Source organism: Marmota flaviventris, chromosome 3, assembly GCF_047511675.1.
Source record: "Marmota flaviventris isolate mMarFla1 chromosome 3, mMarFla1.hap1, whole genome shotgun sequence".
Taxonomy (NCBI): Eukaryota; Metazoa; Chordata; class Mammalia; order Rodentia; family Sciuridae; genus Marmota; species Marmota flaviventris.
In genome coordinates, this window is record NC_092500.1 from 230,685 (window position 1) to 244,703 (window position 14,019).

At 58.7% G+C, this 14,019-nt stretch overlaps 1 protein-coding gene across 1 annotated transcript; it reads right to left on the reverse strand.

Moving 5' to 3' along the window:
• Positions 1-752: 752 nt before the first annotated feature.
• On the reverse strand, positions 753-11,328 carry Mapk8ip2 (mitogen-activated protein kinase 8 interacting protein 2). The gene is made up of 12 exons (XM_027953189.2): positions 11,114-11,328; positions 10,191-10,296; positions 8,506-8,787; positions 8,273-8,366; positions 6,949-8,181; positions 6,494-6,569; positions 6,209-6,381; positions 6,018-6,127; positions 5,211-5,318; positions 4,980-5,050; positions 2,337-2,435; positions 753-2,140 (listed from the first exon to the last, which is right to left on the reverse strand). Exons 1-12 carry the CDS (start codon positions 11,176-11,178, stop codon positions 2,068-2,070), a joined length of 2,490 nt encoding a protein of 829 aa, XP_027808990.2. The 5' UTR covers positions 11,179-11,328; the 3' UTR covers positions 753-2,067.
• Positions 11,329-14,019: the final 2,691 nt, after the last annotated feature.

Genomic DNA, 14,019 nt, shown 5'->3' on the forward strand with positions numbered 1-14,019 from the left:
ACCTGTGCTGTCACTCACTGAAGTCACACACTGACTCAGATCCACCTGTGCTGTCACTCACTGAAGTCACACCCTGACTCAGATCCACCTGTGCTGTCACTCACTGAATTCACACACCCTGACTCAGATCCACTTGTGCTCACTCACTGTAGTCACACCCTCACTCAGATTAACCTGTGCTGTCACTCACTGAAGTCACACACCCTGACTCAGATCCACTTGTGCTCATTCACTGTAGTCACACACACTGACTCAGATTCACCTGTGCTGTCACTCACTGAAGTCACACACCCTGACTCAGATTCACCTGTGCTGTCAGTCACTGAAGTCACACACCCTGACTCAGATCCTCCTGTGCTGTCACTCACTGTAGTCACACTCTGACTCAGATCCACCTGTGCTGTCACTCACTGAAGTCACACACCCTGACTCAGATTCACCTGTGCTGTCACTCACTGAAGTCACACCCTGACTCAGATCCACCTGTGCTGTCACTCACTGAAGTCACACACTGACTCAGATTCACCTGTGCTGTCACTCACTGTAGTCACTCCCTGACTCAGATCCACCTGTGCTGTCACTCACTGAAGTCACACACTGACTCAGATCCACCTGTGCTGTCACTCACTGAAGTCACACAAACCCTCTTTTTCTATTTGTTGGCTCACCAAGGGTATTTTAGTAGAGATGTGTGGTTTTTACAAGCAGAACTTATCATTTTTAATTTTTTATTTTTTGCAGTATTTGGGATGGAACCAAGCCTCATGCATGCCTGGCAGACGCTCTCCCTGAGCCACACCGCAGCCCCAAACTTGTAAATATCCTGTAGTAAACTTTCAACACTCCTCTGTCCACTTCTTCCTTCTCACTGAAGTCACACACTGACTCAGATTCACCTGATGTCCTCTGGCCACCACTGTTACACTTTGGTCTCAGCGGGAGGAACACTGGCCCACCCTGATGCCCACTTTCATGTGGACGCCTGCTGGGGAGCTGGGTACAGTGAAAAGCAGTCACCTCTTTTCTTCTGGTCTTCTTAGAGGGGTTCTAAACTAACAGTTTTAAGGTCTCAGTGGAGTGTCTTCAAGGAGTCTGGGCCACTCAACCCTCACATGGGAAGGACGCAGGATGCTGTAAATGCCTTCCCTCTCTGGCCTGGACGTCTTCGGCGGCCCATCAAGTGTGTTTGCAGAGAATCTCTGTTCGGGCCTCCAGAACTTCAGAAAGCACTAAAGGGTGCTTCTTTCCCAGGAGCCCTTGCCCTGGAGTCTTCGTGTCTACCACCACAGGCAGCATCTGGGCACCCCGGATCTCAGCACCCCTTAGAAACAGCCAGGGTCACACCAAGCAGAGTTTATTGAGGCCATCGCAGGGCCCATGTACACAGGGTGCATCGCACGCAGGGCAGACACACACTGGACTGAGGGGGTGTTAGCGGCAAAGCAGATGAGAAGGGGCGCCTGGCAGGCACCTCCTCCTAGCAGCATGGGGACTTTGGGGCGAGCATCAAGAACCACTCCTAGTCGCCCCACAGCTCTCTTGGGGACCCTTTCCCGTGCCCCCCAAACTCCCTGGGGGGTGGAGGTCCCTCTCTCTCTGTGGTCAAGGATGGAATGATCCCTGGAGATTCACTATAAAAATTAAGATTCCTTTATAAATCACAGGGGAAGGGCAGGAGGGGATCCCCGGGGAGCTTGGCATCACCTGCCACCTCCAGCCTCGCCTTCCTTCACCCCCAAGTTCTGACCCCAAAGTAGAGGGCAAAGAGCAAGGTCTGCAGGCACAGAAAGGGTATGAGACAGAGGAAGGGAAAGGAGGCTCAGGGACAGGACAGGAGAGGGCGTCAGAAAGGGTGCATCAGAGGAAACGGGGGGCCTGGCTCCGTGGCCTCGCAGCTCCCACGATCGTTCCCTGGGGGTTGAGGACAAGAATTCCCAGCCCAGAAACTCCCACAAACTTAAGGTCCCACGTGCCCCCAATCCTGTCCTTGCCAAAGCCACAGTGGCCTCAAGACACTCCAGTGGTGGCTGCACTGGAGCAGTGGGCAGGAGCCAAGGGCGTGGGCGGCTACTCCAGGTAGATGTCCTCTGTGGGGCAGGCGTACGCCAGGTGCTCCTGGTAGTACTCCAGAAAGGCGCGGCTGCAGGAGAAGCACCAGTCCTCAGCTCCCCCCCGGCCGCGTCTGTCCCTCCCACCTGCCTGCAGTCACATCCACGCCACCGGACTCCCCCCCCCCACTCTCCCACCACGAGGTCCCACCTCTCATGGCCACGCACCTGTCTCCCTCTTTGTGGCTCTCAAGACTCAGCCACACACCCACCCACGGCCCCACTCACCCCACACTCTGCGCCACTGGCCTCATGGACTCCTGGGACACAAAGACATGGCAGGCGAAGCGGCTCAGCAGGGGGTGCTTAGTGATGAAGCCAAAGTAGCTGCAGGGAAGTTGGGGAGGAGGTGTCAGAGCACTGACCCAGCTTCAGGCACCCCAAATGATCTGGAAAGAAGAGGCAGGAACTACGGGCTTGAGGGGAGAGCAGAGGACAGGAGGGTGGGGTCATGATGTCAAGATCTGAAGGCACCTTTCTGGGCACCCCAACACAGTACTGGGCACCCAAGGGAGCTAATGCTGAGTTAGCACCTTGCCCAGGGCTTCCAATGTACAGGGAGCAAGGCAGCCTCCCCGTACCCTGCCCGGAGGCTGCCTGGGACAGATGAGCTGGCTCTGCCTCATTCAGCCTCTCCCGTGGGTTGTCCAGTCCCACCTCTGGCCCTGCAAACCCAGCTCCTTTCCAAGCTCTGACACAGTGTTGGATGTCACCCCAACTCTAGAACCATCTTGGATTCCGTCATGGGCTCCGACTGGAGGAAGCACTGTCCTCCCAACCACTTGGGTCACACACACCCTTCCTGCATGGCCCCATGCTCTTCTTCCAGAGCACTAGTGACCACTGTTCTGAGGGAGTGGCGGCCAGACCTGCAGCATGACTCCAGATCCCCATCCCACTGACCCTGGGCCAGCCAGATCCACTCTCATATGGCTTTGGGTCTGTGGTTCTACCAGATGGGAAGTCACACAACAGTATCATTTCCAAGGACAATGTGACCTCTTGTCCATAGACAAGACCTGTCTCCCATAATCATGTTGTTAACATTTAAACATTGCTTACTAATGTTAGGAAGGCACTGTATTAAGCACTTTCTAAACTCACAGACCTCACAAAAGCCTCAAGAGGTCGTGTCCTGATAGAGAGCTGAGCAAAGAGATCAGTGTCTTGCTCAAGGACACAATGGACATCCTGTGGATGTGCTGCAGGTAGGCAAGGCAGTCTGTGCTCTTAACATCCCTGCCTCATCCACACACAGCATGCCCAGCACTCCTGCTCTCCCGCCTGCCTCACAAGGAAGTGAGTTGGCTGTCCCCTAACACCATGTCCTCAGTGCTCCTTGCTGTGAGGGACTAGGCTGGGATCTGAAGCAACAAACATAAGAAGGGTCTGGTTAAGACAGCAGCTCCCACGCCTCCCCACTGGCCACCTCAACAGCTCGACCCCAACCCCTTGTATGACATCTCTCTTCCACGGAACTGCAGCTGAGCCACTGTCCCCCTTACGGCGTCGTAAGCTTGTGGCTCCTACAATGTCCCTCTAAAGAGAGACAGGTGGCTCTTTTTCATCTCTAACAGTGCCTAGGACTGTCCTGCAGGTTGGTCTGGCCCTGGCACTATGTCCCATCTCTCACCCCCGAGCAGTGTCTCAACAACGGAGCCTTCTCAGTGGAGAAGATGCAAAGCTGCTTGACCATTGTCTAGCCAAGAGACAGCCCCCTTCATTTTCTTCACACTCGAGTCCAAATGACCCCTCTGACCCCTGTCATGAGCCCCAGCCTGGCAGCATGGTATCTACCATGAGGATTCTTGCTCCATCTCCCTCTAGTCCTTCTGAGCCTCTGGCTGGCTCTGTCTTTGCGTCCTGCTCCTCTCCCTCTAGGACACTGGGGCTCAGCAGGCTGGGGTCTGTGCCTGGGGAGGAAGCCAGCAGCCCCCAACCACCCACTGCTCCCACCATGGCAACTCTTCCTCCCCCTTCTCTGCTCTTCTCACTCTGCCTGGCCATTCTTCCCACCTCATGGTCTCAGTTATCCACCTGCTCCAAAATGAGACCCTTCTCCAGGTCTCTCTCCTGAAGTCTAGACACGCTGACTGCTCTCCACATCTTCTCTGTGTGTGGGTCACTGTGCCCATCACCCAAGTGAACATCACCCTTGATGCCCTCCAGGTTAAGTCTACAGCCAATCAACGCAGGTACTGCCTGTCCCGTCCACTAAATGCCTGTTGCATCTGCCCACGCTCCACCATGACACGGCACCTGGATCACTCTGGCAGTCTCCTGCTGGCAGTACCTGGCCAACCCCTCTATATAGCAGTCCGTCCCAGTCAGCTGGCTGACCTGCCTATAGCACACCCTCCCATAGGACCTTCTGTGGCCTCACTGCCATCGGGATGAAGCACCAGCTCCTGGGCACAGTCAAAAGGGCCTAGGTCTGCATGACACTTGCAGCTACTCCTCTATACCCTCCCTGCTCCTCTTATACCAGGTCCAGGGCCCTGGTGTCCCTCTCTAGTGCAGCCCCAGGGCCTTGGCTCAGCTGGCCCCATAACAGGTTGATCCTCTTCCCCCACCCCTCACCTGGTCATCATCTGAGCTTGGCTTCCCTGAGTCCTACAAGGACTCACCCATCTCTGCAGTTCTTCCCAATGGTGTCCATTCAGAAGTTCACCAGACCTCCCAAAGACGCTCTGGCACTTCCCCATCTGGGTGTCTGACCCCCACACAGACCAGATGGGAGCCACGTCTCCTGAGTCCAGCTTAGAGTAGGTGCCACATGGGTATAGGTGGACTCTCAGGAGTGGGGATGGGACTGGAATACAGGTGACCTTCGGGGTTTGTGGGGATCATAGGGGAAGGTGAGGCTCTCACCAGCTATTGCGGGGGTGACAGCCACAGAATGAGATGTTCTTCATCTGGAAGAAGTGGCTGCAGCGCTGAAACTAGAGCAGAGGTAGAAAGAGGTGTCCAAAGTTAGACAGGAGAGACCAGTGGCCACTGCGAGCCCCCACTGCTGGACATCCCTGCCAGCCTGCCCCTAGGCCACACCCTCTTACTCCCCTGCGCCAGTATCTCTCTGACCCCAGTCTCCCACATCCCCACCTCAGGTCCTCCTCCACTCAGACTCAGCTTGACCCCCCGCAGAGAGATCTCAAGGTCACAGGAGGCAGGAGGGCGTAGGTGGACAGTCAGTTTCCGGGCAGTAGCAATCTGAGGAAAAATGTTGTGGAGAAAGAAGGTCTTCAGGGCCTACAAGGGCTTCTCTCTCTCCCACTGGTAAACTATGGTTCTGTTCTTTTTAGACCCTCAAAGACTCTTGCCAAAGACCCATACAACATGATTCTGAAGGATGAGAGGGTGGTCTTATCCATCCTTGGCCTCAGGACAAGCCAATCGCTGCTCTGTCTTATCTCTCTCTGTTCCTCTGCCAGGCCGCTCCTCTTGGCTCAAGTGCCAGGAATTCTGATTCTTGGTTTCTCACTGCCTGGTTCCAATAAACCTGTAAACCCTGAATGCAGGACTCATCTGTCCTGCTTCCTGCTGTCCTCCAAACTCAGTCCCAGGCCTGGCAGGTGGGCAGGCACTCACTGAGTGTCCACTGAGCAAATGAGTAAGCGAGCACCTGACTCCTAGGGAAGGAGCCCTGAGAGTTGGTCTCGACTTTCAGACAGGAGGAGCACTGGCTAAAGAGGAGGTGCCAATGGAAAGGGGAGCACCCAGTCAGCAGATGGACACCCAGGGGTGAGGGGACAGCTGCCACACTTTGCCCTAGGTCTGTCTGCTCAGCCTCTGAATCAGGGCCAGGGTACCCACCTCTGAGCTGCCCCCACACTCTCCCTGGAGGATGTCGGAGGCCTGGAGCATCAGGGAACTGAGCCAGCCTGTGCCCACCCTCATTTCCAAACTGACCTTCTGCATGGCTGCACACAGGATGCCATTGCCCTGGTGACACGGCACCTCCACAGAGCCGAGGAACTGCACATCGAAGCGCTCCACCCAGCAGGGGCTCCGCTTGCTCCCTGGGGGTCACAAGGGTAAGGTCAGGGGGGTGATGGAGAGAGCCTGGGGAGATAAGCTGCTCCTTGGGGATGGGGCCTCACCCAGCAGGTCCTTGGCAGGGCCGGGCACTGCGTGGGCATAGAAGGCAGGGAACACACCACGTTCCCCAGTGCGCATATTGAAGCCCCGGCACCAAAAGTCATCTTCCTCAGCTTCCACCAACACTGGGTCATCCACATCCAGCTCCAGCTCATCAGGGTGGCGAGGGATGAACCTGAGGTGAGGGGAGAGGTCACTGAAGTTGGGCAGGCCTGCTGGGTCATGCCTTGAGGTGTCCGGTTTGCGGAATGAAGCTAGGGATCACCAACAGAAAGGGGAAACTATACCTGAAGACAGCCCGATGGGTCTGCTCTCTCTCCTCCCCATTGACCAGACAGGAAAAAAGGCCAAAGGACTCAGTGCCTGAGACAGACAGAAGAGGCAGAGAAGGAGAGAGGCAGACTCAGGGAAGAGGCAAGGGCTCCACGGGCCTGGCTTTGGAGGATGCTGGAGGCCTGGAGCATCAGGGAACTGAGCCAAGTTCCTTCCTCCAACAGGTTTCTGTGGGTGTCCTAAGCCAAAGAGGGAGGGAAAACCCAGCCCACCAGGGGCTGGGACAGAGTAGACCCTCCCCAACTCCTTGCCCACAGACAGGGCTGGGGAGGGCAAGCCCTGCGCTTTGGGATAATGGGCAACCCTGGTCCCTGGGACACCTGGGTTCTTTGGGGGACCAGATGGGACCTGGGCCAAGAAGATGTGCTTTCTCCTCTGGGCCACCCTCCTTCCCCCACCTTCCACTCACTGGAGGATCTAGATGTGCTGTTGACAAAGACATTGAGGAACTTCTTGGAGAAGGTGAGGTCAGGACTGTCTGGAGAGGCATCCCCCGGGGCCTGATCACTGCCTAGCAGCGCAGCCCCCACCTCCTCCTCGCTGGCCTCGCCGCTGCTGTCCTCTTCGCTGTCGTGGCCCAGGCCTGCGCAGCGCCGCAGGCTCACCAGCTCTAACTGTGTGTGCTCGTCCACCACCAACGTGTACTTGACCGCATCGTAGACCAGCGAGGCGTCCCGCGGCGGCGCTGCGGGGCCGGTGCCCCTGCCCGCTGGGGGCCCCAGGCTGTCCTCCGCCTCCTCCTCCTCCTCCTCCTCCTCCTCCTCCTCCTCCTCCTCCTCCTCCGAGCAGGCAGCAGAGTAGGCACGGCCAGGGCGTGAGGTGCGGCCAGGCGCGGCCCACAAGGGTGTGATGGTGTCACGTGTGGGGTTGCTGAGGAAGAGGCAGGGCCCCGGCTGTGCGCTGCCAGGTAGAGGCGCGGCGGGGGCAGGCGGCGGGGGCCCACACAGGGTCTCCATGTCCACCAATTCCACGCCTGGCCCCACGGCCGCGTCGGGGTCCTGGGAGTCCTCCGTGGCCCTCCCGGCCGGCGACACAGGCTCCCCAGGCAGGCGCTGTGCGGGCGACAGGCACTGGCCAGGGCACCGGATGGGCGAGGAGCCCTCGGAGATCATGCGGCTCACCAGGTTGCTGAGCAGCCAGGGCGAGTCGGCGTCCTCGCTGAGGTCGGCCTCGGATTCGGACCCCGACTCATACTCGCTGTTGGTGTCATCAGGGCCCACCGGCAGGAAGGCCGGGCGGCGCGGGGGTTCGTGCAAGGGCTCGGGCTCGGAAGCGGGTGAGGAAGCCTCCTCGATGGAGTTGGTGAGGTGCGAGGAGCGGCCACTGCTGCTACTGCCGCCATCACTGCTCAGCTCCAGCTCCGTCTCAGAGATGGATGAGATCATGCGCCCCAGGCGCACGCCGCTGGCTTCCTCCAAGTCGGAACCAGGGGAAGACAGCTCCTGGCTGCTGCGCCGGCCCCCGTGGCCCCCGCTGGAGCGGCTTCTCAGGTCAGCCTCTATGCCAGGATCCGAGGAGGGCGAAGCTCCACCTGGCGCTTGGGGCTCCGGGGGCCGGTTCCCTTCACAGTCACAACCCGGACACACTGGTGACTGCTCTTCACAGAGCCCCTCCTCCGCGGGTGGGAGGGGGCCAGGGAGCTCTATGGGGCAGGGATAGGGATCAGTCACCACTGGCCAGTCCTCCTTGTAGCAGGCAGCTGCCCCCCACCCCACCAGGCTCACACCCCTCACCTCCAAGGATCTCCTGAGCCTGAGAGCACAGCACTGTTTCCTGCCAGGAGGCTGGGGGCGCTGGGGCAAAGCCTCCATTGTTATTCAGGGAGTCCTGGAACAGAGGGACGAGAAAGCAGACTAAGGAGGAGCTCCGGTTTCCAGGGGTGGGGGGACTTGCTGCCATGGGGTGCAGAATCTCAGGTGCTAGGAATCAGGCTCAGCTCTGGGATGCTACAAGTCAGGACCCTCACCTGGGCTCCCAGAGAAGTGAAGTGAAGTGTGGTGGGCCGGTGCTTGTGGGGCTCTTCCAGGGAAGGGGAAGGGATAAGGGGCTTTGGGATAGATGCCTCTGATTCAGGTCCTCCTCCCTCCTTGCACTCCCCATCTCCCTCTTCTTCCTCCTCCTCTTCTTCCTCCTCCTCCTCCTCTTCCTCCTCTTCTTCATTGTCATCAATCATCTCAAACTCCTGGAAGTCATCCTGGAATGAGCAGATGGGGTGCGGCTGCTCTGAGCGTCCCAGGGAGAGGCTGTCCTGCAAGAAGGAGTGAGATGGGCAGGGCTGGGTCAGAGTGCAACAGAGACCTGGGTCCCAAGTGCCAAGAGAGGGAAAGGCAGGGAGAACTCATTGGAGACCTCCTTCCAGTTCACTCTGGCCCCCACCAACAGAGTGATTTTTTTTTTTTAATCTTTATTTTATTTATTTTTATGTGGTGCTGAGGATCGAACCCAGGGCCTCACACATGCTAGGCAAGTGCTCTACCGCTGAGCCACAATCCCAGCCCCTAGAGGGACGTTTTTAGAGATCTGCTTAAGATGCACAGGGATTGCTTCATTTCTTGAGAAAGATTCAAATTCCTGAGACTGAGTGACATATTTCCATAGCACCCCCAATCCACCTTCTAAAGCCTTATCTCAGTCAAAACCCCATCACATTTAACCCTGGCACTCTGTTTCCTTCATAGCATTTTTCCCCCTTCACAGCATTTAACACATGATTCACAATCACTGCGCATGGTTTTTGGTCTGTCTCCTCCACCAAGCCACAAGCCCCACCAGGGCAGGATATACCCATGTTGTGCATTGGTACACCCACCTAGGGAACAGCACCTCAGGCTCAGTGGATGTTCAGTAAGTAGCAAAAGAATGCATAAATGAAGAGACAGCCTGCACTCCGAGTATTCACCAAGTTTGCACCAACCCCAGGGCCTCTGGCATAGCCAATCCTTCTGCCAGCAATTCCTCTTCTGCATCTTCCTTTCTGCCCCATGTGCCTGGCTCCTGCTAACCTCAGGACGTGACTGACATTTCTTCTGAAAAGCCTCTCAGTCCTATCAAGTATTCTTCCCTGTCTTCAAACCTGTGTCCCAGTGGGAATCCAGCTGCTGACACTTGAGGAGCTATTGGCTCCTACATGCCCTTCTCCCCAGCTAGGCTGCAAGCCCCCCAAAGCAGTTGTCCTATTCCACTCCTAGCACCTGGAAGCCCAGCTCTTGCCACACAGCAGTTGCTCAGAGTGGATGGAAACAGAAACATGGAGACAGGAGGACCAGAAGGGGGAGAAAAAAATTTAAGGGGTGGAGCTTTGAGACAGATGGAGGCGGCAGAGATGGGGACAGGGCAGAGAGGGGACAGATGATATGGTCGATGAAGGTGTTAGATCTTTTGGAAAGTGATCTGGGGACTGAGGGCACCAGAGTGAAGACAACCTCCCCTTTGTAGGCCCTGCATAGCACCAGGCTTCCAGTGTGTTAGGAAGACAGTGTTGATGCTGAGGAAGCCCCAAGGCCGAGTAGCTAAAAGGCAGGAGCAATCAGAGGATTTCCTGTGCCCAGGCTTAGCTCAGACTTGCCCCAACCCCAAGTGAAGGCCAGGCAGAGCCTAAGCAAGGCCCTCCCTCCCTTGACCAGGTTCTTTGCTCCCAGCCCATTCCCCCACCTTCTCACAGTGGTCCGAATCGTAGCTGAGACCCAGGCCACAGTCATCGGTGATCTCCGACAGGTCTTCATCGTCAAATTCTTCCAGGCTTATGTCCTGGGGAGGCCTGGGGAGGAGGCACAGGTCAGGGAGCCACTGACCCTGGACTCCCCAGCTGGGAGGTGATACTGAGGAAGGGTTGAGGGAGAAGTCCAACTCTGAGGCCCCCAACTCCCAGGCCCACCTCCTGCTATCATCTTGACCCCAAGCTCTGCCCTCCAGAGGACGCCGGGCCCTGTCAACCCAGAGGGGCCACCCTCCCCCTCTCCCCTCCTCACTAAGCTCCAGGCCCCAGTGGGTCACAGCCTCAGCCTCTGGGGAGTCAGCCAGAGCCAGCAGGAGGAGGGGGAGGGGAAGCTGCGGCAGCGGGAGAGGGAGAGGGAGGGGTCTGGCCTACTCTGTCCCCCCCACCTCCAGGCAGGTCTGCACCTAAAGGTCCGCCCGGCTCCCACCCCAATCCCTTCCTCCGGGGCTGCAGGTTTGATTTCGACTCTTTCCCTGTCTGGGACCTCTGGGCTAGGCCTGGGCCTCCAAGGAGGCAGCCCAGCAAGGCCAAAAGGACACTGCCAGGCACAGACCCTGTGCCCGTGTGACACGCTGCCTGGTGGGCTGTCTTCTCAGCGGGTCAGTCCAGAGACCCACTCTTGACAGATCAGCCGCCGGGCTGGGTGCGGCAGTGTCCGGCGGGAACGGGGGCGTCCCTGGGTCTGGGCGACAGAGGTCCAGACGGAGGGGCTCTGAGCCGCGGGTGGGGGAAGGGCGGCAGCGGTCAGGGCCTGCGGACCCGAGAGGGGCCGGGGTCCACGAAGGTGGGGGGCGGCGCGGCCGCGGCCGAGGGCGATGGCAGGCGCCGGCCGCGAAGGCCGCGGACGCCGAGTGCGTACCTGCAGCCCGGCGGCGACAGCGAGTGGAAGGTGGAGAGGGAAAACATCTCCGCGCGATCCGCCATCTTCCCGGGAAAGGCCGTCCGGCTGCGGGGGGGAGGGGTGAGGCCACCGGCGCCCTGGGCCGCTCCCGCGCTCGGCCCCGCGCTCCCCACTCACCTCGTGACACGCCCTGCGACACCCGCCCGCGGCACACCTCGCCGCCCGGCCCGGACACCGCGGCAGCGAGCGCCGCGCCGCAGGGGGAGGGAGGGAGGGAGGGAGGCAGCGGCGGGGCGGGGCCTGCGCGGGGGGCGGGGAGGCGGGGGCGGGGGGCGGGGGGCGGCCGCGGGCTCTCGGGGAGGCGGCCGGGGCGGGGGGCGGACGCGGGCTCTCGGGGAGGCGGCCGCAGGGTGGGTCGCGGGCTCCCGGGGAGGCGGCCGGGGCGGGGGGCGGCCGCGGGCTCTCGGGGAGGCGGCCGGGGCGGGGGGCGGACGCGGGCTCTCGGGGAGGCGGCCGCAGGGTCGGACGCGGGCTCCCGGGGAGGCGGCCGCAGGGTGGGTCGCGGGCTCTCGGGGAGGCGGCCGCAGGGTGGGTCGCGGGCTGGCAGGAGGTGCCGGGGCGGGGGTCGGGCGGAGGCTGTGGGAGGGACGCAGACTGGGGGTTCGAACTCAGGCTGCAGAGGTGAGCTGAGGGCAGGCTGGAGGGCGGAACCCCGGCTGGGGCAGTGGGCCCGAGGCTGTGGGAGGTCCCGCCGAGGTCGGGGGGGAAGCACGCTCCGTCGGGGAGGGCGGCGTGTGGCTGGGGCGGTTTCGGGGCGAGGCGGCTGGCGCGAGGGGGTCGTTGGACGGGGCGGGCTCGTGGACCGCGGGTCAGCAGGCCAGGCGTGAGGCCGGAGCCCTAGACGAGGCCCGAGAACCGCTCCGGCCCGGGTCTGCGCTGCTCTGTTCGGCTGCCGGGCGCTGTCTGTGGGAGGGGGAGGCTCCCGGGGAGGCGGGTGCGGCCTCCAGAGCTGCGCGAGCACCCCGAGGCGTCGGCCAGGCAGAGTCGGGGTCCGCGGTCTGGACGGAGCTGGTGGTAGGGGCGGACGCGCCGGCTGGGGCCGCAGGAGCTGTCCGCCGCGGTGTGCTGATCAGGGCCGGTCGGAGCTGTCCCCCAAAGGGGTGCTGATCGGGCCAACGGAGATTGCGCCCTGAAACATTCTGACCGGGCCGGAGCAGCCCTTGCCCTGACTGTGCTGAAAGGGGCTAGACAGGGAGTGCTGATGGGGTTAGCCAGCCAAAGGGTAAAGCTGAACTTTCTGTGTACAGTGCAGACTGCAGTCTGCACAAAGGCACTGGGAAAAGTGAACACTCTGAGATTGTGTTCATTCAACTGAAACGCTGTTGCGGGAGACGGCTTATGCTCTGGCCTGCTAAGGGCTCTGTGAGTGAAGGTTGAAGGAGAGCTGGGGTCAAAGTGGGGAAGGGCGGGGCTGCCACGGGCCAGCAGAGGGGGAGAACCCAGGAACTTTGTGGAGATTTGCCTGGAGTTTCAGCCACAAGAGTGCAACGAAATATCCCCTTTTCTCCAAGATGGATATTCTGTGCTGAGATTTCTTTATATCTAAATGTCCTTTGGAGAATCATTTCTAAGGGATGGTGAGTGATTAATGGCTGGAAGCGACAGGGAAGAGGGAGTTCACATAGTCAGGAGGCACAAGACCATTTTGGGGTGGCAATCTCTCCAGCTCAGCGGCAGCCCATGGCTGGCGGATGACTGGTCTTCCTGTCTACTATGCTGTAACCTCAACTTATATATTTCTTAAAGCATTTTTCTAGAAATGGCCTCTATTTCATGTTTCCCTTTCATGACTGGAAGCTGCTCAGGCAGCACAGAGCGAGTGAATAACAAGCTCACAGGCTGCACCAAAGTCAGGGACACTGGGTCTCTGCCATCATAACTTTTCCCCAACATTCCGTATTTCTGAGGTTCAAGGAGTTCGGACATATTCACTAGTCATTTGCCCTGATTCTCCCTGTAAAACCCCAGAGTTCCCCCAGAGTGTACAAAGGGTTTTGGACCCTAACTTCCCAGATTTCCTTTTGACCCTGCATCTTGTCATCAAACTGGTTAACTTGGGCATTCACATAAATGACTCCATCCAACACACTGGTCAGCCATTCCCTGATTTCTGATTAGTCAATGATCTGTGACTCTCACAACTCTGATGATTTCTCCAAAAAGAGCCCCTGGGACTCACCTCCATCTGGAATTGCACCCATCTTGAAGTCATGTCAGATCACTGATCTCGTCTCCCTACAAGCCTTCTCAGATGACCACCTCCAGATTCCAAGAGTATAAGCACCATCTTATCTCACAACCCCTACCCCCATCTTGTCCCCAGAGTGCAGGTGGAGGGTTACCTACCATGGAGTTGAGAGACTGTGGCACCAAACTTTGGCCACAAACTTTATGGACATGAGCAAACTGCTCAACCATCAGGACCTCAGTTTCTTTACACAACGGTTGTGCTGAAGATGCATGGCAAGTGGAAAGCCCCCAGGATTTATTCAGTGTTCACTCTGCTACTCATAATGGGGTTATCCTCCTCCTGGCCCCTCAGGACCACTCTGCCAAGCCCAGGAATATATGAATGAAGGACAGAATCTCTCTCCTGAAAAATTATATTCCCTCCCATTGTACACATTTTATCAGATTTGTACGCTTACATCATGTGACCCTCAGCGCTTCCCTGCACAGATGGCAGGACTGAGGCCCCCTGGAGAGTTGAAGTCACTTCTGGAAGTCCTCTCCCCTCTGCTGGAAGCCACAGGCCCTGCTACTTCCCTGAGCATGCAGCATCAGTGCCCTTCCAGATGCCCTTCCCCCTACATAGTTTGGTTTGGTTTGTGCTGCTGGGGATTGCGAAGATGTTCTATTTTAAC